At 46.4% G+C, this 23678-nt stretch overlaps 3 protein-coding genes across 10 annotated transcripts in view; 2 read left to right on the top strand and 1 right to left on the bottom strand.

The window, feature by feature from the left end:
* The window catches only part of CYFIP2 (cytoplasmic FMR1 interacting protein 2), a 55258-nt gene extending 49496 nt beyond the window's left edge, over window positions 1-5762 (top strand). For all 7 annotated transcript variants that reach the window (XM_075766185.1, XM_075766192.1, XM_075766189.1 and 4 more), the window contains 3 exons: window positions 136-374; window positions 885-1032; window positions 1599-5762. In XM_075766185.1, coding sequence (XP_075622300.1) covers window positions 136-374; window positions 885-1032; window positions 1599-1766 — 555 coding nt within the window. In that variant the 3' untranslated portion in view covers window positions 1767-5762. The remainder of the gene's footprint in view (window positions 1-135; window positions 375-884; window positions 1033-1598) is intronic.
* A 5115-nt stretch (window positions 5763-10877) lies between these two features.
* Window positions 10878-21344, top strand: NIPAL4 (NIPA like domain containing 4). Of its 2 annotated transcripts, XM_075766351.1 has the most exons (7): window positions 10878-11096; window positions 12742-12990; window positions 15731-15787; window positions 16839-16929; window positions 18059-18219; window positions 18309-18892; window positions 19327-21344. In XM_075766351.1, exons 1-7 carry the CDS (start codon window positions 11060-11062, stop codon window positions 19336-19338), a joined length of 1191 nt encoding a protein of 396 aa, XP_075622466.1. In that variant the 5' UTR covers window positions 10878-11059; the 3' UTR covers window positions 19339-21344. The 2 variants fall into 2 exon arrangements, with proteins under 2 accessions (XP_075622466.1, XP_075622465.1); XM_075766350.1 differs by lacking the exon at window positions 19327-21344 and having other exon boundaries at window positions 10960-11096; window positions 18309-18928.
* ADAM19 (ADAM metallopeptidase domain 19) overlaps window positions 20993-23678 on the bottom strand; it is a 33777-nt gene continuing 31091 nt past the window's right edge. Inside the window, exon 23 of the mRNA XM_075766349.1 lies at window positions 20993-23490. Coding sequence (XP_075622464.1) covers window positions 23419-23490 — 72 coding nt within the window. The 3' untranslated portion in view covers window positions 20993-23418. The remainder of the gene's footprint in view (window positions 23491-23678) is intronic.

Raw genomic sequence — 23678 nt, 5'->3', positions numbered from 1 at the left:
AGAGGTAAGGTTGGACCTCGTATGGGATGCGCGTTAACTTGGAAAGAGCCAGGGAGACCGGGAAGCATTAAGTCCAGTGAGAGAGTCCATCTGTATTACATCATCACTTGTTTCTTTGGTTGTCCTCCTCCTCAGCAAATAGCCATCGCCCGGGAGGGTGACTTGCTAACCAAGGAGCGGTTATGCTGTGGGCTGTCCATGTTCGAGGTGATCCTGACACGAATTAGGAGCTACCTGCAGGACCCGATCTGGCGCGGGCCACCCCCAACGAATGGGGTCATGCATGTGGACGAGTGCGTGGAGTTTCACCGGCTGTGGAGTGCCATGCAGTTTGTGTACTGCATCCCCGTGGGCACCAACGAGTTCACTGCAGAGTGAGTGTCCGTCAGCCGGCTATGCCGTTAGCGCTGCCCGTGAGCTAGCAGGGCTGGCAAGTCCCTGAGATGCCCTCAGCTGCAGCGATAGCCTCAGCCAGTGTAGAGGTAGAGGGGGAACGTGAGTCCTTGATGGAAGGACTTTGTTGTGCATGGACATAAAGAGATGCCCAGAGAGCTTTCTGTGTGAACAGCTGGGGAAAAGAGCAACGTAAAGTGACATGCCCAAGGTGACATGCAGAAGGAGATAGGTAGATGGGCCAGCAACCCAAGTCAGAGGATAGGTCCTCATCCATCTTATCCTGTGATGCACCCTGCACAACCTGGCCCTGGTGTAATTCTGCATATTTACTTTTGAGTGCATTTTATCTAGGTGTATACCCACTTTCTAGGAGTAGGACTGAATCTGATTTCACTAGGAATTCACCAAAGAAAGTGCCATGGTAGGACTTCTCTTATCTAACTCTATCTGTCATCTCTCCCTACCCCATCACCCTGTCCTCCTTCCAGGCAGTGCTTTGGAGATGGTCTGAACTGGGCAGGTTGCTCTATCATTGTTCTCCTTGGACAGCAACGGCGCTTTGACCTCTTTGACTTCTGCTACCACCTATTGAAGGTGCAGAGGCAGGATGGAAAGGATGAAATCATAAAAAATGTGGTAAGTTGAAGGGTGAGGTCCTAAAGCACCTGAACCAGAACACTTCTCTCTCTGTTTTCTATGTTGCTTTGTCCAAACTCATAAATTACAACCATGCCCGGTGTTAACCTTATTCAAACTGGACACACTTGCTGTGAGATTTCCATCTGCAGTCTCAGCAGAGAGGCCAAGGTTTTAATTGGCTTGACAGTCAAATATTTTTTCTCCCAAAGCTTTTCCCTTCTTCCTGGGGTTGGGAAACTGGAGCAGAGAAGCTGGTATTTCCAGCAACCATCCTTTGATCTCAGTGGCTTTATCAATAAGCAGTTGGGAGTCTAGACTTTAGATCAGTTAACTTAGGACCACTCACTGACCTTGTTAATGCTCCTTCTTGAGTCATCAAACCTTATAATGAAGTGAGTCACCGGTCCCTGGGAGGTGCTAAGTGGAACTGTAATACATATTGTAGCTGCTTCACTTTAGCAGAGGCTTCTCAGGAGCAGGGCAGAGGTACTGGTACTTTCTAGCTGGTCAGATGACATAAGACTGTCTTCATCTGCTGTTTTTCTCCCTCACCATCCCTCCAGCCCTTGAAGAAGATGGCCGACAGGATCAGGAAGTATCAGATCCTGAACAATGAGATTTTTGCCATCCTGAACAAGTACATGAAGTCGGTGGAAACAGACAGTTCCACGGTGGAGCACGTGCGCTGCTTCCAGCCCCCAATCCACCAGTCTCTGGCCACCACCTGCTAGTGCGGACACTGACCCCGCGCGGGTTGGGAAGGGAGAAGAGACTGAACCCAGAACAGCTGGGAGGGGTAAACTCAACGGCATGAGACCTGGCAACGAAGTAAGACTGGGTACGCTTACCACACACGAGGACGCATCTTCCCATCTGGCCCTGTTTGAGTGCATGTTCTTCTGTACCATCCCTGTGATCGGTTTTACGTGTAGCTTTCAGACTTGGGGGTGGGTGGGGGCGGGTGGGCAAAGTGTGCTTTTCTTCCATGAAGTGGTCCCGTTTTTCCCTGTGAATCATCCAGTTGAACACATCACTCTGAAGCCATATTGCAGCCCCAAACGCGGGGGGGTCCTGGTAGAAGAGCTCTGTGCTTCCGCAGCGCCGGGAGCCCGCTCCCACTGCAGAAGCAACGGGGCAAATCAACACCCCAGTGACACGTGCCAGCAGCCATGGAGCAGGAGGGTCTGAAGACAAGACCCTGATTCACTCTTTGGGGGGGAAAAAGGGATGAGGGCAGGATGTCACCTGTGGCAGCACCCTGAGGATCAAGTGATGGGCACAGAGGAGCCATGACGGGCTGGTCTTGGATGGCTGCATGCCCCAGGCTGCGGCTAGCTTCGTGCTCTCTGCCGAGCCGTTGGCCTTTCTAGCATCTTTTACAGGGAGCTTTGGCACGAGGGTTTCAGAATAGCAATGATGTAGTCGCCAAATAACTCCTCAGCACTTCAGAGAGATGGGGAAAGAGAAAACAGCTTGGCTTTTTCCCTGCTGTGGGACATCCACTTATTTTAATGCAAAGGGTTCTCCCCCGAAGACGCATCTTCCATGGACTAAGCAAGACTTCTTACGGACTACAGAAGAGGCTGCATTCATGTGAATGTGCTCTTGGACATATTAATTTGGGTGGAAATAACCCCTGATCCTGACAGGAGACAGGTGTAGTTACCACGAACATACACGATCTTTGATGTTCACCAAGGATGAGAGCTGGGATGTGTAATTGTGTATGTTCCGGGATGCTATTTTCCCTTGTTTGAGACAAATTCCTAGTGGCACAGTGACCATCTTCAGAGAATGGTGACTATCAGCAGGGCTAAGGAAACTTCCCATCACTCAGATTGTTTAGAAGAGGTAAAATACAGGATAAGCATTAAAAAATACCCAGAATTTTCCAGGTTTAAAGGCATTCAGAGGAAACACTGGAGTCTTGTTTCCTTTTCCCACTCAGCTAATCTAAGAGCCCTGGATATTGAGAACAAATTCAGTAGGAACTTCAAGGAGGATTTCATAACTCATGATCTTCCCTGCTTCCCCTCGGTAGTGTCACTGAAGTGGCTTGAAGTTAAAAGGAGATCAAACCACATGCTTCAAGAGAAAATGAAGCTAGCCTCACCAGTGGCAATATTTTAATTTCTCAGCTTTAGCCAGGTCACAGCAGATAATTGCTGTTACAGTATACAGATGTGATAACACATATTCCTTTCATGCATTTCATCATGGCTTGTAAACTGCATGCTATTACAGATGTTAAAAAGGCAGAGCCTGGGCATTTATTCTCTCAGAGGGAACATATAATTAATTAGTAGAAATGTCCCAGCTGGAATATTTTGTCTTAGGAAACAACAGCCACCACACTACTATTGGCAAGAGGAGATCTTGGTGGGTGGGCTGAATTTGTTCTCCCAGACACTCACCACACTCCCTTGATAACCAATAAATACTCCACATGTGAAAAGCACCGGACATTTTCACAACTTGAGTTTCCTTTAATTACCGAGACAGACATTGAAACTGCAGGGAGGAAGTTGTGCGGCACAGTAATCTGAAAGTAAAATGAAATCTCAGGAAGTCTGGCTGAAACCTCTGAGTGGCGGGGAAGGACCCAGCCCGGCAAGGCGAGTTGTTTCCCCTGTGTCGTGAGAAAGAGCAGCAGCAGAAGCATTTGGGACTCGGTGACACTGCAGGGCTCTTGCTCTCTATTTACTTTTCCACTAAGGATGTCGGTTCTGGTTTTCCATCGTGTTCCAACACTTCTAGTCTACTGGAGTGAGGGTATCTACAGATATATATTTTTAAAAGGAAGAGGAGAATCAAGCACTTTATTTTTTGTGGAAAACAAGATACAAGGAAAATAGATCCAACCAAGATCCTATTTTTCCTGACCTAAATAGTAAGTGCTTGTTATTTTGGTATGAAAGTGTTGCTGAAAAGGTGGCAGAAGTCCCGGTCTGGCTCTCAGAGCCACCTCTGGGCACAGCACAAATTAAATGTCCTACTGTATCTGGCATGTTATGGGATGTTGGAGCCTTCTCAGAAACCAGCATGAGCAAGAAGTTACTACGGAAGGATGAACTGTACCACACGGCCCAGTCTCAGCTACCTAGACAAAATAGGATATAGTAAGGTGAATTTAAATGCCTGTTTTCATCTGTTTAGTTCTGGAGTGAGTCATGAGATATTTTACTGAAACATGAGTATCACTTTGCATTCTTTTGCTGTAGTTTTGCCATAATAATTCTCTGAAACCCTGCAAAACACAGTTGTGTGTACTTGAAAGAACAGGTAGATGAAATCTATTTGTTGCCCTCAGATTCGCTGGCAAAACCACAAAATCCCTTCAGATTCCGAGGGCTGAAATGTTTTGAGCAAAATGTCCAAAGTGCATGAACAAAATGTGAAGTGTTTTTGACTGTAGAGTGTATGCAGATGTTTTGCCTTGTTGCTCAAGTAGTATGAGATATCAGCTAGGAATAATCTTATGGTCTTCATTTCTGAGATTTGATGTTATTGTCCTTTTATTATCTAAAGGATGCAAATAGTCTTTAGCTTCGGTTCTGTAACCCTCCTTGATTGTATATGAGAAAGAGGTCCAGGCTTAGGTCTTTAAAGAACCCCATGAAAATGGAATTTTTTCCTCCTATCGTTTTTTTAATGTTATAATTGTTAATGGGAATAGGAAGCAAATTTCTAACAGTAGGGCTAAATAGTAACAGATTGCCACAGGGTCGGGCATATTCTCGACACTTGCAGACTCTGTGCCAAGTCTGGGTGTCTTCCTTGGAAATATGCTCTAATCCTATAGTTTTCAGCCTTTTACAATCCGCAGACCCCTAATTTTTTTTTTTCCTAGGAAAACGCAGACCCCTGTCTGGATACTTTAAGTCCACTGACTATGGGCTTACTTTTTTACCTACATTTTCCTGCTTACTCTGAAGTAGTCTGCAAACTCCCCAGGATTAACCAACCACCACTTGGAACGTCTACTTCAAAGACAAGTTGTTGGCTCGATACAGGAATTACGGGGGGGGGAGAAAGGATGGCCTGTGTCATGAATGAAGTCAGACAAGGTTATTTTAATGTTCCCTCTGGCTTTGCTATCGTAAAATGTGACTGTTGGCAGTGCACATGCCTTTCTTGGATGATGCTACACTTGACTTTCAGAGATACAACAGAAAGGGGAAGCAAACTAGTTCAAGCTCAGCACTTCAATGGTTTTCCTTTTAAACTCTGACAGCACTTATTAGCATCGAACAACACGTTAGTCCTTTTTCTCCTGCATTACTCCAGTCCAGTAGGTTCATGTGTGTTTGAGAACAAAAGAAAAATGAAGGTGTAAAAAAACCAAGAAAATATTCTCAAAAACTCTTGTCAAATGTACCATATTTGTATGAAAAGCTGCTTGAGTTATTTTGTACAATGAATTTTATTTATGGTGAGGTATATTTACGCTCGTGATCTGATAACGGTGTTAAATTTTTGATCCATATTTGCTATGCAGCTGAAGATGATATTTTGGGTTTGTATTTTTTTTTTTTTGCTGTTGTTCTAAAATTCAGCTAACAGAAGCTTCCATCTCCATTAGAAATGCTTCTGCAAGAGTAAAGCATCTGGTACATGGTGATATGTCCCGTAACACAGCAACCAACAGTGTGTACAACAAATGTGGGATGACTTTTGTGATGAAGAGAAATAAAAATTGGGCTCATTCATGAAATGGGCAGACTTTACCTTGTGGTGTCATCATCGTTGTGATAACTATTATTTGGGGAGAGCCTTTGATTGCACTTGATACCAAAAAAAAAAAAAAAGCTAAGAGGAATAATGGCAGCATTTTGTTGACAAAAGCATCGAGCTTTTTTCAAAACCAAAGAAAAAAATGAAATTTTGTGGCCAACACCAAAAGAAGCAAACAAATTTTCCTACAAAAAAGTTGATGATTTTTGAAAAAAAAAACATCCTTCCACAACAAATTTTCATTTGAAAACTTGTTTTAGTATAAGAGGGCTGGGGGAGGGAAAATTATATAATTATTTTTAATAGAATTTGACAGGTCCCACTCAAAACAAAGCTAAACTGAGGAGTTAATTTCCTCTCATTACCACAGCCTTGTCAACTCAACGGGGCCTTTTTATTCCAGGAGATTCTCCTTGCTATTTTTTTCTAAATTTCCACTTGAAACCATTCTTAGGTTTGTGTTAAAAGTATCTGAGGAGCAGAGCAGTGGGAACCGAGGGGAACAGACCTTCTCGGAGCTAAGGAATTAGGGTGAAACAACTGACATGGATCTATGGGAGTGGGAGCACCTATGCTTCATCAGCTCTAGACAAAACATTGTAACTGAGGTTCCCTTTCATAGCTTCTTCCCAAGGCTTCCTCATGGGAACAGCTTCCTAGCTTAAGAGGAATAAAAATGCAATGATTCTTCACATAAAATTGGAAGTGGACTTTACACCGTGACCAGGCAGCCCTGTTGATCCTTCTGATGTGGTTTAAGTCATGGGGCACATGATGTGCCTGCAGCTGTGTGCGTAACATGCTGCCGTGGAGGATTATTTGCCTGATGGTTGAAAGTTGCCCAATGTTTACTGATTTCAACACGGTTCTGCAACGGGGAATATCAGAGAAGAGGACTTTCCTCCTGACTCAGCCACTGATACTAGGCAGGTTGTTTGGTTTTCATACTTTCCTGCATCAATATTTTTTTTTTCTTCTTTTTTTCTTAAGTTAATTTTAGCTGTTGTCTCATGGACAATCCAGTCTAACACCAGCCCTGCGAAGTGTTGAGAGCTCACAGGCTGCACAGCCTCACCTGGAGCCAGAGGCAATCCTTGCTTTGAGTATCACGGTCCAAGACTCTGAAATTTGGACAACCAACCCTAAGAGACCAACATCAAAGATATAGGCCCACATGTTTCCTCTTCCTAATGTTTCTAAATATGTTTGCTTCCTCAGATTAAAGGCACTTCACCAATACAAAGAACAGTTCATTAATGATTGTTTTATTCTTTCAGAAGCATAGCAAAATGACCCTTTCTGTGACCCCTTCTGCAAGCCAAGAGTGCCTTTCACATCTAGTTCTGCTTGATTTAGAGTTCTCATGCAAACATCTGGCAGCTAAGGGGTCTGCAAACAAACGATCTGCTGATTGCATGTCACTTCACCTCCTGGCACCCACTGCTGCTCTGATGCTTTAAGGCCTCCGTTGCTCACTGAACATCCACCACCTACCCGTCATCAACCCACCACTCCTGTTCTACAAACATACATGGTTGATGGGGCCACAGTGGCCTGGATCACTGAACTGATCTAGATAAAAAAAATTAACAACCCTGGGAGAAACAAGTTGGGGTGTGTTTTATGGCCTAACACCCCTGGATCACTGAGCTGCTCCACAGCACAGACCCAGAGGTATGTGCACTGGCACAGGGCGGGCAGTACAGCAAGGGTGGGAACCCACCATGGGTGTGACTGGCTTGGGAACTCTCTGTGTTGGTGGTGGTGTCTAAACTCTTGCAGCACAAAATGACAGCCTCAGCCACTGCAGACACGGTTACCTTGACGTATGCTGAATTAAAAGCTGTCTGCTCAACAAAGTCCAGTCTTTCAAGCTTTGAGCATCCTTTCATGTAGCACTGCAATCATCTGAACACCAGGCAATTCCCTTAACCCCTACACAATCAGGTCATTGTCAGCAAGAGAAGGATTTACCCTCTCTTTGAAGCAGCAAACAGCTCCTTGGAGCCCTCAAACTATACAAAGCCATACTGCAACCCTGTTCTGAAAGTTTCCACAGGAACTGCGCCTAGCAGACATCCAAGGGCAAAAGTTTCCACCACCTGTTGGCAGGATGCTTCCACCATTATTTGTAACACAGGACAATTGATACCCAGTATTTTTCCATCATTTTTTCCAGACCAGAAGAGGTGAGCAGAGAAGAGCAGGAGAAAGAAAAGCCTTTTGATGTTGCTAAAGAGGTTATTTGCATGCAAAGTTGTTGTACTCTACCCCCTGGATTCCAGTCAAGTTTTTTGGCCTGGAAACCAGTATTTCAGGAGGAACTGCATTGTTAGAAGGTGAGCTGCTAAGGAAGACTCCCTGATTTCTGATGAGTTATTTTTAAGGAAACATCTGATGCGAGTATCAACCAGTGAGGTCATAGCTTGGAGCTGAATTCTCTTAATTACAGCCTTCCCATTAAAATGAGGATATGAACCAATAACAGAGGCATTGGTTGCATCCCTGCTTTATTGTTATCAGTCAGAACTTGCCCTTGACTAAGCGTAGTAGGCAATTCCACGCCAATCCTACCTGGCTTTTAACTCCCGTATTGCCATACGCAGCCTTGCCAAATCCATCAAATGCAATGCCTGTGACTTAGGGATTTTATATACCACACCCCCGCAGCCCCTGCACCCAAAAGAAATACGTGACACACTTGTGTCCCATGGTTGACTGCAAGATCTGACTGAAGCTTCTCCCACGGTGCTGACAACCAGGCACGCTCCTTCCCTGCTGTCTGACAGCATCAGCTCACACTGCGACGTTCCCTCCTTTTGGGGCCTCTTCCCTGGCGCGTTTCCTCTCTTCCCAGAACTGAGAATGGCTTCTCTTGGAGAGCTCACCCCTTGTCAAATCTGGCAAAAGTGGCCTTTGGGGTCAAATATCTTGAGGGATGAAGGGAGGGTACATGAACACACGTGTATAGGGTCACATTAGCCCTTTCCTTTAGGAAATCAAGCTAACGAGAAGGTAAAGCTGTGGCTCAAAGTGCCTTTTGCTTTTGACTGCACCACCCCCTCTGCTGTGGCAGTAATTTATGAGATTGCACCCTGACCAAGAAGATTATTTTAACCGCAGATCCCTTCCATAAAAATTTGCTCCCTCCCTAACACCTCCCTGTGCACAGTGGGGAACTGCACTCTGCACAGATGTCAACGATGCTCGCCCAGAAACGCTTGGAAATTATTTTGGATACAGTTTAACTGCCAATAACCACATCGCCATTAGGACTCCCTAGCTACAAGCAAGACCTCGGGGTGTTGGAGAAAGTCCAGCAAAGGGGAGAGCCCCACAGTGCCCCTGAGCACCACAGCGAGCAGGCGGAGCATCCTGGCAGGGGACGGGGGACACGAATTCCCCCAGCCAGCCGCAGGCAGCCAGCATTGCAACCACAGCAACACTTGTCCCACTCTGCCATCACCTCGGTTTCTGCAATCAGCCTCATCTTCACACATTGCATGAATAGCTCTTAACTGGCATCAGCGAGTAAATTTACTAAATAAAGGCCAAATCCTGTGATCCTTGTCTTGCCCAGGGTGCTTTTTGCCTGCATAATATGTAACAGCAGCAGCAGTTGCTCCCAGATCACTGATAAATCAGCACACGTTTCATTTCCTACATCAAAACCCGCTGCCACGCGATTTGGATTGATTATCAAGTGCTCCTGTGATAAAGGGGAGGATGTGGGATTTGGTTGGCACAGTCCTTCCCAGCCAGTGACCCGCAGGTCTGTGACTGATGAACTGACCCGATTAAAATCAAATGACTCACAAAACACTTGAACATTACATCTGCTGGAAAAAACCAGTTGTATAGAGATAGGATCAGGCACTGAGTGACGGAGCCACACAGCGCTAGCAATGCTGCAGCTTCATGGTCTAAGGACAATTTCTGTAGTAACAGGTAATGTATTTTATGGGGGAAAAAAAAAGCCAGTTTTCCAACATAGTTCAGGCATATCTTACATCTTTATATTGTCTTAGATTTCTACCTATAAATGTGGGCTTACTGAAGAACAGCTATTGGTTTTACTGTTGGTTTTACTTATCTCTGCTGACCTACTGCGAAATCTGGCTAATGGCTCCTGCTGCAACAAAAGGGCTTTTGTATCGGCAGGAGGTTTCTGTGTACGCGCGATCGCCGCGCACAAACACAGGAAGGGAGGATGTCAGCAGAGGAGGGTGGGAATGAAGGCAAAACACCCTGGTGTGCAACACGCTCCAAAACTTTGAGTTGATGGAGGAGCTACAGCCCCCGATCTATAGTATGGGCTGAACCACGTGGCCATGACGAGTGAGACCTGCCAACTAAACAGTCACAAAATAAAAGAGTATAAAATGAAGTTAAGCGATGGAGGAGCCCGTGGGCTGGAGGTGACTTTCTCAGGGCTGGGATTCAGCACAGAGGCAGCTAAGTCTTAAATCACTGCTGTTGCTGGTGAAATTGTGTCCTGGATCTCTGATCTCCTGCACAACACTTTACAGCACAAGAGTGCCCTTGTCATTACACACTCATCTTTCGTTCATATTTCTTTTTCAAATGCACCTTTGCCTGGAGCCTGGCCTTCCCCACTACAACTCAAAAGTCAGGAAGGTCCATTAGGGCAATCTGGCCTGACCTTCAGCAGAGAATGTGCCTTTGTCCTGTGAGTACATGATGCAGGGAACCCCGCACCCACTGCAGAACTGCCATTAGGATACAAACATCTTCCCTAGACCTCTGTATGTTTCTCAGCACCCCAACCTCGTCTTTCAGTCCTACAACCTATTGCACACAGCCGTACTACTAAGTGGAGGATAATAAACACCAATGCTTGAAGCAACAGGACACCTCATGAAATGTTTCCTTGCTATATTAACTGCAGTTACAGTCTCTTTTCGTAAGAGAAGGTATCTTCAGGAGCACAAACACTGTTCCGGATTTCTCTTATTTTTAATTTAGGTTCCACCACTCTCTCTGCATGTATAAAGTCCACGGCTTTGCAGCGTGCACAACCCGCTCAGCGTGTACCCAACGTCCCACTGCTCAGCCACTGCACCGGGGCTCACACACCACCTAACCCAAGGCTTGCTCGGGCACCTGCTGCCGGTGCACCGAGCCCAGCGACGGGCCAGCCCCGTCCCGGAGGAGGAGGAGCCGGGCGGGCAGCCGTGCCGGCAGCTCGGCCCAGCCCTGCCCAGTCCCGCCAGCAGCGGCTTCTGCTCTCGGCGCCAGGATGCTCTGAGCCGTCCGGAGGACGAAGGCGATGGAGCCGCTGGAGACGAACAGCAGCTGCAGCAACGGTGGGTGCGGCCCGGCCCGGCCCGGCAGCGCGGGGGGAGCGGGACAAGCCCCGGGGCTCAGCCCTGCCCTGCCCACCCCGCTCCGGCGGCCGCGGCCCCGCGGGAGGGTCCCGGGGAGGGGGGCGGCAGCCCTGGCTCCCTGCTGCGGGGGCTGAGCCCGCTGCACCCCCCGGCCTTATCCCGCACCCGGCTTTGGGGAGGCTCCCTGTCACCGCTCTGTTTTTCTGGGTTTGGGGTTTCTTTTCCTTTATTTTGATGTCTATACAGGAATGGGAAAACTTATTTTATCCACAGGCAGCCTGCTCCGCCAGCAGCAAGTGCTGCCCTGTGTCAGCCTTACAGTGAAGCTAGTTTATTTATTTTTTTCCTTTAAAGATGTCGGTAATCACCCCATCCCACTGCCTTGTGCTCATGCCTGGTAGCACATTGCAGAGCCTTTTACCCAGCTGAGGAGGCAGGATGGTCCCCCTGTTCCCCAGGAAATAGTTCCACAATCAAGGATGGTTTTCTATTAGAAGAGAAACCTATTATGGAAGCTTTGGAAACTCATCTAGAAAGTCACTAATCCTCAGCTACATGTGCAGGGGACATGGGGTGCAGCTGCAGAAGGTCTAAGCCAGTCTTGTGGGTCAGGAAAAAGGGGGCACCCATGCCCAGGCTGCCAGCAGTACTATGAGCAGTTTAGCCATTGCATACCCCTGCCTGCAGGGACACGAATACTTGCTCCATAAATCCTATGTGAGTTCAGGCAGAAAATTAAAGTCTTGTACTACAAAGAAACTTTTGTGACACTCCACCTGGCTGTTCTTTACTACACTCAGAGTGAAGACTGCAATAGAAAGATGTGCTGGGTGTGGTAGGAGTGTGAGGGTAAGAAGAAACTCAGCAGTTTTCCCACCCACACACAGCAACACACCTTGGCTAGAGACACAGGGGCTTAGTGCTTTTGGTGTTCACAGCAGAAAATCGTGCCTGCTTTCAGTCGTTCCACACTGGTAGGACTTGGCACGTTTTAGGAGCACTCAGGAACTCTACAAATAGGTAGAATAAAACCATTAGACGGGAGAGACAACATAGAGATGAAACTTTTGTCTGGGACAAGCCCGTTGTCTTACAAGCAATCCCAGGGCACCACTCAGTACACAGAGCTGGAACAGATGGACAAAGTACTGGTGTCACTCTACACTAAAGCCAAAGCTGTAAGCAACAGACAAGCTGGCAGATGCAAGGATTAGTTGGCTGGAAAGCACCAAAACCTTTGAATCGGCAAGGTTGAGTGTTGATAAGACATAGTTCAAACTTACAAAATTGGAGTTTGGTGGAGAGACTCTGGAATAGATATTTGGAAATTCAAATTACATTATTATAGTGGTCCTTGTGGCCTTCCAGTTCAGTGTGTAGACTGGTAAGACACATTCAGTGTCGATGAGATGCTTTAACTGCGCTCCATAAATCTGCCACTTGCCATTTTCACATGCCAGTAAAGAGGTGTCCTGAGGTTTTGAGAGCTGGTGGGTATGTGATCTTTGGGTGACAGCACAGGCAACTGTTCAGAGGGACATCTGAATGAGTCCAAAGAGCAATAGAGGCACTGTTGATAGTCATATCAGTAATTTGCTGTTTTATCTCTATGGTGGTCTCACAGGGTCTCTGGTCACCCTTTCATGCCTTTCCCATCGGGTCGTGTGCCAGGTGATCAACGATGTTGACCCAGCTGACTCTGCCCAGGACAATGGGACTTTGGGTAACTTCTGGGTAACACGGCTGGAAAGCAATTATGGATTCTACATTGGCCTGGGCTTGGCTGTCTTCTCCAGCTTCCTCATCGGAAGCAGCGTCATCCTCAAGAAGAAGGGGCTGCTACGGCTGGTGGAGAAGGGAGGCACGAGGGCAGGTAAGGCTTTTGTGCGAGGTGGGAGGGAGGAGATCCAGCTGTTCCCAGAATCACACCCATCATCCAAACTTCAGGACTCTTACAGCAAGGGAGCACCTCTGGGCACACGTCAGCCTTCCCTCAGCAAGGAAAGACAGACCTTTTCTGTATGTTTGTGTGTGAGACTCAGCGAGCAGTGCTGTGCTGGAGCCGAGGAGCTAATTTACAGAGCCCTGCACTGGAAAGGCTCCGCCAAAAGCAGCATTCTCCTTTCTTGCACCACAAATAGCAAGTCACATGCACTGTGTGATCAGATGCACACCCACCAGAAGAACAATACGTGCCCATCACAATTTTTGCATGGGGGGAAGGTGAGGCCAGAAAGAATCAGAGCTCTTTGAAACGCACCCCTTTACACAAAGGTGCAAGTCATCCCCGTGCCACAGACCAGAGCAGAACAGCACAGCTCCGTGACCCCATTCTTGCTCTTATTGATACACCGGCAGCTTCGCCACCAAGTCACTGAGACAACCACGTGCTTTAATTGCAATAGCAAGAGCCATTATTAATGCAGGACTGCACACCTGCGATCTGTGTGAACTCTGCTTGCGGTTTTCAGAATGGATACTTACTGGGGCATGTTGCTCAACAACGTATAGATAACTTTCCCCTAGCACCAAGCTCTTAGGGTGAGGCGTGTGTTTATGTGCACGTATATATGGATGGGAAATGGTGGAGGAGCACTGCCAACAGCAGAATTGCACTGTGGAATTGGACACATCCCATCAGTATTGCAAACATTTGCTCTAGCAGCAGTATAAGTCCTACCTGACAGCTGACCTACTTGCATAACAACAAGACAAAATAATTATAATTACCGTACTACTGCTTCCCAGTACTGGCCTAGGAACAATTCTTAAATCATTTTACAAAGGAAATCAGTATCACTGTCCCCATTTTATTGTGTCCCCATATGAGGACACAGAGGCATGAAATGATGAAGAGACTGTCCAGAGCCAACCAGCAGGTAAGCAGCAAAGCCACCAACAGCACCTGAACCACAGTCCAGTCTCAAGTCTTTCTCCATCCCCTGCTATTAGGCTGGCTGCATGCAACTGCTGACCTCACATGGGTTTGCTTTTCACCTTGTATTTGCACAATGAAATACCAGTATTGTTTCAATTGTAAAAGATGTCTCCATCCTCCTTCCTCCATGAAATCCTCCCATAACAGAGCCAAGCAAGTAAAACAAGAGCAAACCCCTCCCTGTTTTTCAGGATGTTTAACCAGCAATTAGAGATTAGGGACAGAAGACCACAGCTGACAAAATTGAGTTCTTGAGAAAAAAAACAACCACAAAAACCCCCAAAAACACCCCAACAAACAAAACCCAAAACAACCCAGCAATTTCTAAGCAATACCAAAGCATAACATTTGAACTTGAGCATTTGTGAACTTGAGGAACCAGAACAGGATGAATTCTAGCAAATTCCTGTCTGCCTCTTCATTTGCCCTTTCCCTATCTCACCCTTTAATCTCTCAGTCCCAGGGTTTCACCCCTGCTATCTGAGCACATCACTCTTCTCCAAGGCAGGTCAAACACTGCTGTTACTGACAGCTCTGGTCAGGTCAGACCTATTAAAAACATGAGCTTTCTCTAACCCACTAAGATCAGGGTTCACAGTGTCAGCAGGCTCAAGCTCCTTATGTCTAACAGCTTGTGGGTTAAGACCAGAGCTGGACAGTATGTCCATGTTTCCTCATGTAAACGCACATTTTCTTTCATCAAGTTGTTCCAATGCCAGGAATCATTTTTCATCAGAAACATTCAATCACATAATCACTACTCCACATAAAGTTAACGTTAGGATTTCTGGCAGTTCAGGCTGAGGCCCTATGATATACCTACAATACAAAGCAGCGTACAAAAGGAGCAGATAGCTTCTGGGACAGGACACAGGAAGCCTTCACCACGACCACGCAGCAACACGAACTGAGGCACCACGTGCCGAGGCACCACGTGCCTGCACAGAGCAGCTGACCAGTTTTTTTCCCCCCTTCACAGCTGTAACCCCCACTTGAGCTGGGTTTAGAAAAACTCATTGCCTTACCTTAGTGCCCACGTGCAAGACTCCACAGCAAGCCGGTGCAATGCAAGGTGAAGCGCAGGCTCCTTGTGGGCAGGATGGAGGGTGGCAGCATCCCAGGGATCAGCCTTTGGTGGGGGACACCCAGCACAGAGCAGCCCCTGCCATCCCTCATCCATCTGCTCCAGGAGTGCCCCATAGCAAACTGGCAAGTGGAACACGCAAGACAAAACGTGACCGGTCCACAGGAGCTCAGCAGGGGTGTTCGCTGCTGGGTTTAGGGGCCGATGCACAGTGATGAACCAGCAAGGATGACCACAGCTCCCAGGGCTGAAGGGCAGCCCCAAGCTCCATGCTGCAGCAGGGCAGGCTGTACCCCAGGCCGACAACCTCCGTGGCTTTGGGGCAGTGGGTGCAATTCCCATTGCCACCCAGGATTAAACAACTGCTTTCATTGTGTTTGCATTGTCCAGCCCTAAGTGCCAGCTTCCACTAATCCCTTGACTCAACTTGATTTCCACATAAGATGGCACGTCTGCGTATTCTGTCCTTCCAGGTTGTTTTCTTTGTCACACTGTTCCCCTTGCAATTTATCCCCCCAAAGGGATGTTTCTCATCTCTTACTCCAAAGAACAGGGTTAACTCCTGCATACCTGTGTGCTTTGCTTCCTCAGGAGACGGCGGCCATGGCTACCTAAAGGACTGGCTCTGGTGGGCTGGCTTGTTAACCAGTAAGTAGAAGCTGTTTCCCTGGGTTTGCAGCTTTTCCAGGGTCTGTCCCTGTGAATCAGGTGTGGAACAAGCTCAGCATCTGGTGGCTTAAAGCCTTTTTTCTGTTGAGTTCCCCCATCCTCAGCCAGAGGTACCTCAAGGAGAGCAGAGGCAGCGAGCCATGTGGGATCTACCTCACCATCCTCCTGCAGGGCTGGTAGGACTTGCTAGCTCAGTTTTACCAGATCAAAAGCATGAAAAGCCAGATTTTAATAAGGCAGCTGGCTGGCCTGCCCACATACCAGGCACACAGCAAACAGCCTCCCATACGTGCCCCAGGGAAAGGTTACTGCTGCAGCACAAGGGAGATAACAAGGTGTTGGTAGCAGCTTCTTTCTTGAGCAAAACTTGTTTTCCCTTAGAGCAAGCCTTAAATCCTTTTTTTTTTTCCTTCATGCTGCAACATTACAGTATCTTCTCAAACTGGACTCATAGCTGCACAGAGCACAGCAGATTTCTCCAGAAAGTTTTTCAGACCAGTCTTTCCTGTCTCTCACTGCTGCAGCAGCTCAAGGTGCCCCCACCTTGCTCTGCCCTTGCAGCTCCTGCTGTGCGACCGCCACAGCACAACCCATAAGCAACTACTCAGGGAACGAGGACAGCTCAGCCAAAGGGTGACACCATAGCCCCAAGGAGACACTTTATAGGTGAGGAGCAGCCTCCCCACGCTGGAGCTCCCACAACTGCCCACCCCACCCCTCACTCGTTACCCAGACACGCTGCAGCTGCCTGGCTGGGCTGTTAATGAGTTAGTAGGGGCCAGCTGTGGCATGGCCAAGCCCTGGCACCCCCAGCCCTTCTCCGTGTGGGTGCGGGGCTCCAGGGATTCCTCTCTGCTTGCATTGATTTGTAACAGGGAGATTTTCACCCACTATCTGGCCCTGTTTAGAAGCAGCATGAAACCCCCGTAATAAAACCCACTCTTGAATTTACTAGTTTGCAAGGCCATAAGAGAAAACATAAAAAGTGTACTGTAACTCACTGGTATTTATTTTTCTTGTGTTTGTTTAGTGGGTGGAGGGGAAGCTGCCAACTTCGCTGCCTATGCCTTTGCTCCTGCAACTATTGTCACGCCTCTGGGGGCTCTGAGCGTGCTCATAAGGTGATTTATGTGTCTATAGTTTGCAATTTGCCTTTTTTTATTTGCCTGTTTGTCTTGTAAGACAGAAAGACTTGAAGTGATGCTAATATGATTTATTCTGCTGAAAGGAAAAAAATGTGTCAGTGTTTTCTAAAAAATGCTCTACCAGTTGTCCTTTTGGGGGATGATTTGAAAACCACTGAATTAAGTAGCATGCCCTTCTGGAAAGGCTGCATGTGGAGAGCAGCCACATACGCTTCAGGTTAAAGTATTGCAAATATCCGTGTTCCTTCCTTCCTTCCTTATTCCAGCTCTTTAGCCAATTCAAGGTTGTGGGGTTTTTTGTTTTGTTTTGGTTTGGTTTTGTAGTGATCGGTACTAAAAATCTACAAGGGTCAAAAATATCAAGTTTGTTTTAAAACTGTCTTTCATTTACCTTTTATTTTCTAGGCTTTTAAGGTGCTCTGATGTTGTGGTTTTATATTTTTGGCTGTTGCCAAAAGGGCTGAAACTCTGTTTTTGTTTTTATTTTTAAAAAGGAGATTCATATCAAAATACGTGACTCCAGGTACTGAAGGTTTTATAGAAGGACTGTTATTGTGAAATGCATAAGCAAACTGACAGTTGGGACTGCAGTGGTGTCTTGCCCCACATTTTTATGGACAACAACTAGGTATTTTTGCAGATATATCTATAGCCCCAGTACCTTCAGAGTTTCTCTGCGGCTTAATACTTCTGATGATTGAGTTAAAATTAATGTATCTCTTTTGTTGTTAGGTTGGGGGTTTTTTTCTCTGTTACGCTGGTCCTTGAAGTCATTTCCTTGGGCACTAGAGGCTTCATAATGCCCAACAGCTCATGAGTGAATCTGGAGACCTTGAAAACATTTCTGAAGATGTGCTAACACACTCACCATTTTTTCACCTTGCTGATACCTGAGCTGTGATTTACAGACCACACCTGAGTCTCTGCAGGTTCAGCTGTCAGTAAATATAATGTGATTGTGTATTGACATGCTGGACTCCAACAAATTTACTCCAAATTTGTGTCCTTGTATCATACGAAAGCATTCGTTATCTTATTTTAGCTGCTATTCCTTCTTTGAAGGACTCTAAAGCACCAGCTGATGGGGTTTTTTTGTCTTGTGCAGTGCCATCCTGTCTTCATATTCGCTTGGAGAAAGGCTCAACCTGCTGGGAAAGCTGGGCTGCATGCTGAGCCTCGTGGGCAGCACCGTGATGGTGATACATGCCCCAGAGGATGAGGAGGTCACCACTTTGGATGAAATGTCTTCTAAGCTGAAAGAGCCAGGTACATAGGAGGTTGGGGCTGCGCAGTGTGTACTGCTCTGTCCCCCATCCCTGAGGCTCAGTTTTGAGTTATTTCTCTCCCTCTTCCAGGTTTCCTCACTTATGCTGCGATCCTCTTGGCTGTCTGCTTCCTCTTGATCTTCTACCTCTCACCCCGCTATGGCCAGAGCAACATCCTCATCTACCTCACCATCTGCTCCGTTATCGGTGCCTTCTCCGTGTCATCAGTCAAGGGCCTGGGCATTGCCATTAAGGGCTTCTTTGCTGGCCGGCCTGTGCTGCAGCACCCGTTGACGTGGATCCTAGTCATCATACTGGTGGCATCCATCACTACACAAATTAACTACCTCAATAAGTCTCTAGACATTTTCAACACCTCTTTGGTGTTTCCCATCTACTATGTGCTGTTCACCACCATTGTCATCACAACTTCCATCATCCTCTTCAAGGAGTGGGTCTCCATGACTGTAGTGGACATCATTGGGACAGTTTGTGGCTTTCTCACCATCATTTTGGGGGTGTTTTTACTCCATGCCTTCAAAGACATGGACATCAGTTTAGGGAATCTACCACAGGTCCTCCAGAGTGGACAGCAAGCGCCAGTCACCCGGGATGACAAGAACATCCTCATAGAGGTGGACAACTCCAGCATCGCCCCAGAGGATAAGCCCAAAGTATTCATGATCTACACCTAATGCGCTATATGTGAGGGTCTGGAGGTTGGGTGAATGGGTTGGTGTCAATATTCCAGATGCTAGCGAGCAATTTTTGAAAGGAAAAGCAGAAGATAAAACAGTGTCATACCCAAAGCTTGGTAGAGTCAAGCCAAGTCTTTCTCTGGACTTTTGGATTGGCTGTTTCTCATGGTGTGGCAGCAAGGGGTATGTTTAATCATACATGCAGCCACTAAAAATGAAAAACCTCTTGAAATATGATACTCCTGGGACAAGCTCTTCTCTGAGGCCCCTTCCCATCTCTTACTCTTGGCAGGGCTAATGTTTACTCTTGCACTCCTTTCCCTGGGTGGCCATTGATGTGTTTATTTCCAGGTCCTGACTGAGTCATTGATTAGTGTTTTTGTCTTTTTTTTTCTTGTTTTCCTTTCTAGACGCTTGCATGAACGCTAAAATACACCCTGATATCTCAAATGGAGGTGGGAGACAAGGACTGAATGGTGTACGCCTGCTATTCAGACTCTGCTCATCCATGTTAAATTACTTGCTCGGCAAATACGGGACAAGAATATTGGTGGATATGGGAAAAACGTGGCAAATTTTGGAATAGGCGCTCACTTGGGCTCCGTGGAAGGACTCAAGCCATAAAGTGTTTTTACAGGATCGTGGCAGAGAAATTGTTTTCAGCTTTTGGTTTTTTGTGAGGTGCAGGAGTTTCCCTGCAGCACCGTGTTAATTAGTTTTATGTGAGGTTTTGTTTGTGTTTTTTCCCTTAGTGGCTATTGCCCGGACTGTGTTGACGTGGTTGGTGAAGCCATTGAGCCTGATCCAGACCTCATCCGAGCAAGGGGCAGCCCCCACTCAGGCTGGGAAGCTCTGGCAGGGTAAACCCTGTGTCAGGAGAAACACCGCCACTGTCTTCAAGACTTTTTGTGGTCTGTGAAAATCTTCTCAGCCTGAAAGAGTGAGTGGCTGTGAATTTTAAGGTTTGTTTGGGTTTTTTGCTTAGCAAATGTCTTGACCTTGCAGAGCCCCCCAAGTCTTTGAGTCCCTTGACCTGTCCTGCTATCATTTAAGTCCAAAAGCTTTTTTGTCGTTGTTCAGAGAGAGGTATGAGCTGCATGTTAAAAGCCAAACAGGCATAAGTGGGTGTTGCTCTGTAGAGCTGTAGGGATGCAGTTTATCCCAGAGCAGTCCCGTTCACCCCTCTCCATCTCTCTCAATATAGTATGGATGTTACCCGGACTCTTGCTCACAGCTCACCTTCAAAACCCCCTTGGATTTGTATCAGTGGTGAGGACAAAGGGATGAGAGAAATAACATTTTGAGCTGAAAGGTGAAAAAGGAAGGTATTACTGCATTTAAAAGGTTCTCCCATCTTGCTGCTGGGTCTCATAGCACAGGGACACTAGAGCCCATTTGCTCACAGCAAATCCCGAACAGGGAGCGGCAAAGCCTGAGCCGGCTTTGCCAAGCTGGCTCGGTCCGGGTGCAGCTCTGGCTGGGTTATCCCTGGACCACGGCTCACACTGATGCTGTCTGAGATGCTGACCTGGTTATACCTGGGTCTGAGCATCACTGAGCAAATGTAACTTGGGATTGGGGGGGGAGAGGAATATGCAATCTCTTATTTTAATAACATTTCAGTACTTTTGGGTTTTTTTGAATGTGGAAAGGGAAATAAAGGCTTTTTCTAAGGAAAAAAACAAAACAAAACAAAAATCCTTGCAGGTGGATCTGAAAGTTTTTAATGATTTCTCGGATCTTACCGGTGTAGCCCTAGAGGATAAACAGGCGGAAGGACAGCTGAGGACAGCAAAAGAGCATCTGGGGCAGAGAGTAAAACAGCAGCGCCCTCCTTTGGTAGCAGAAAATAATCCACGTTATTCACTCTAGCTTCGTTTTCGGCGTCCTAATTGGTGTAATGCTTTATGCATTTTATTTTAGAAAAAGATGTAAACAAGACTCATCTTTCCTCACTGCCTAGAACTGCATTTCATAAAAGCCATTCCTTCAGCTATCCTGCCACCTCTGGACAAATACCACATATAAAATGAAGATTTGAACCGAGGTAATGAAACAGCACACAGTGATGGAATATTTGTTAATGACAACTGATAAATTTATTAAAATTAGGCAAAAGGCACAATGAATTGCATTCTTCAAGTATTTGCATAGATGCACAGAGAGAATTATTGTAAACCATTAATATGTGGACACAGGAGAAAGTGAGATGTATTTTGGTATACGTTCTCCCATGTAACATATCTTTCAAAAAAAATCAGGTTTTACCATCTTTTATTCCTCCTGCAGTTCCCCTATTCTCATTCACTCAACTCGCACACATATGAAAATTTAAAAGGACTTACGTCAAACTACTTTTTGGAGACTTTATGATATTCCAGCAATAAATTTTTCCACTAGAGTTTGGGCATATCCAGTTACTCTCTGAGCTTTGTGTGTCCGGGTGCATTTTTTAAAAGCTTGATCCCATGCTCACGTGAAATGCAGTGAAAATATTTTTAGTGATTTTTGGTGGCCATTCGATAGAGATTGGGGGTTGTAGCAGAAGTATGCTGCTGTCTTCAGTGAAGCCTAGACATAAGATCAAGTTCTCGTGGTTGAATCTGTACTAGTACGGTGTAGGTACAGTATGTGCCCAGCTTACTGCTCCGCCTGTGAGCAGTAAAACATGCCATTACAGAGCCACATTACCTGCGCTCCAAGAAACAACAAATTTGGGGGTTGTCTGAGTAACGGTTGTTTATATGTAAAATACCCCAACTATAGAAAAAGATATACAAAGATTAGAAAGCTGATGACTTTCACTTGCCCTCCCTTATTTCAGACGGAAGTATTTTCAGTTGGTTTGTTTACCAGGCATATAGAAGGTAAGAAAAGGTCCAAAATTATCAAGATAAGGAATAATCAACCAGAAATTCAAGACACACCCTGTGTACTGTTTTCTTGTGGAAAAAGAGGTAGTAAAGTTGCAAAAATTAATGTGGTTTAAGTCATCCTACAGATACACTGCTACAGATAACTACAAATTTAATGAGTGCTTAGGGTTTGTCTGGGGTTTTTTTCAATCAGTAGACCTTAGGGAAAGAGAACCATCAAACAAAACTTTTTTTACTGTATGCCAATAATACAGTTTCTCACATGTACAGCAGCAATCACACTCTTTGAGGATTTGTCCATAACAAATGAAACACAACAGAACTGTTGTAACCATAGCTCCAGAATTCCCTGTGTTCTCATAGGGAATCATTTCGGGGTGGGGGGGGGGGAATAAAATTTAGCATAACAAAAGGTCTTAATTTAAAATCCTGAGAAAAATGTACAAAAGCCCAAAGCTTTAGGAGAAAAGAAAAATTCGTAAGGGATGGTTCTCAGGGTCAGAACCATCAGCTGCTTAAAGTGCACACAGACAGCTCTCTCCATCCACATCCTGGAGAAAAAACCTGGAGTAAATGAGCTGCCCTATGAAAGCACCATGTGTTGCACTAATATTTCTGCTGTTTTACCACCTGGGCAATTTTAAGATAGGTTTCTCACTGGTGTGGGGAGCAGCCAGCCATGCTGAATTACTGCTCAGCACAGACTGAAGCCTGAGGAGACACGTGCAAAAGTATCTACTGATCCACAGTACCGCATGTTGGAGAGGAGGTTTCAGCACTGTTTTTTTCTGTGCTTCCTTCTGGCCATTTGCTCTGTATCCTGGCCAGAGAGTTTCCCTGTCGTACCTTGACTGTGTCCCAATGACACAGATGAGAGCACACGGGCCACGCTGGGGATGCTGTTGGGTGTAACGGCACTGAGGCAAGACAAGTGAGTGCTGGAGGACAGACAGGTTGCAGTGCTCCTGCCTAAGATGGTTACATGGGGAAAATAATTTAACTGTTCTATTAAAGCTAATCAAAATCCACAGTGACCCACAAATTACTTTAACCAGGAATATTTCCATAGTTTGCTCCCTGTTGTAGCCCCACTTGCCACCCACTGTAAACTGAGAATAAGCTGAAGAAAATTATCAACAGCTGCCTTCTGCTCTCCCAAGAGGCAGCGGTTTCTGTATAGCACCACCGTATGCTCCTGCAGCTGCGTGGATGGGCTGAGGAAGCCAACAGGGCTGGGTCTTACATGAAGGCCCATCAGGGCCAGCACCTGCACTCACAGCTTGTTCTCCCTGGTAACACTTAAATAACTGATTAAAAATACGTGAAATGCCCATCACCCCATCCCTGCATTGGATATTGCACAATAATGTATAAATACCGTATAAACAAGTCATCCCTATATAGAAAAAGCTATCAGCAGAGAGGGTTGAATTCAGCTTGGCATGTACCGGTGCAGTTCCTGGGGGCACTCCTGCCAAGCCTGACTGCAGCTTGTTGAATCACAGAGGAACCGGGTGAGGCTAGAGGAGAGGAACCCAGACACTGTCTGTGGCGTGAATGGGTTTTTGGGTGATGAAGGCCATCCGGTCCCCTGTGAAGGTCAGAGCCAGACAGGAACAGACTCCTTCATGAGTGCCCATGGGAGCCTGGCTGTCCCATTTTCATGACATTCACTGCTCCCGCCGTCCCGATACCATTCTGGGTAAGATGGAAAATGGAGAAAAGAGGCGTGAGCACTGATGAAAGAACAACTCTGCCTGCTCCCTCTCCTGAAGCTGACATTACAGCAGGCCAGGCGAAGCCAGTCTCCATTCACATGTATTCACACCCTAATGCATCACGTAGGAAACTCTTCCACCAGGATCACAATGAAATTCATGCAGTTT

Source organism: Balearica regulorum, chromosome 14 (assembly GCF_011004875.1).
Source record: "Balearica regulorum gibbericeps isolate bBalReg1 chromosome 14, bBalReg1.pri, whole genome shotgun sequence".
Lineage (NCBI taxonomy): Eukaryota > Metazoa > Chordata > Aves > Gruiformes > Gruidae > Balearica > Balearica regulorum.
The sequence above is the reverse complement of the archived record's forward strand: the minus strand, read 5'-3'. Positions and strand labels throughout refer to the sequence as shown.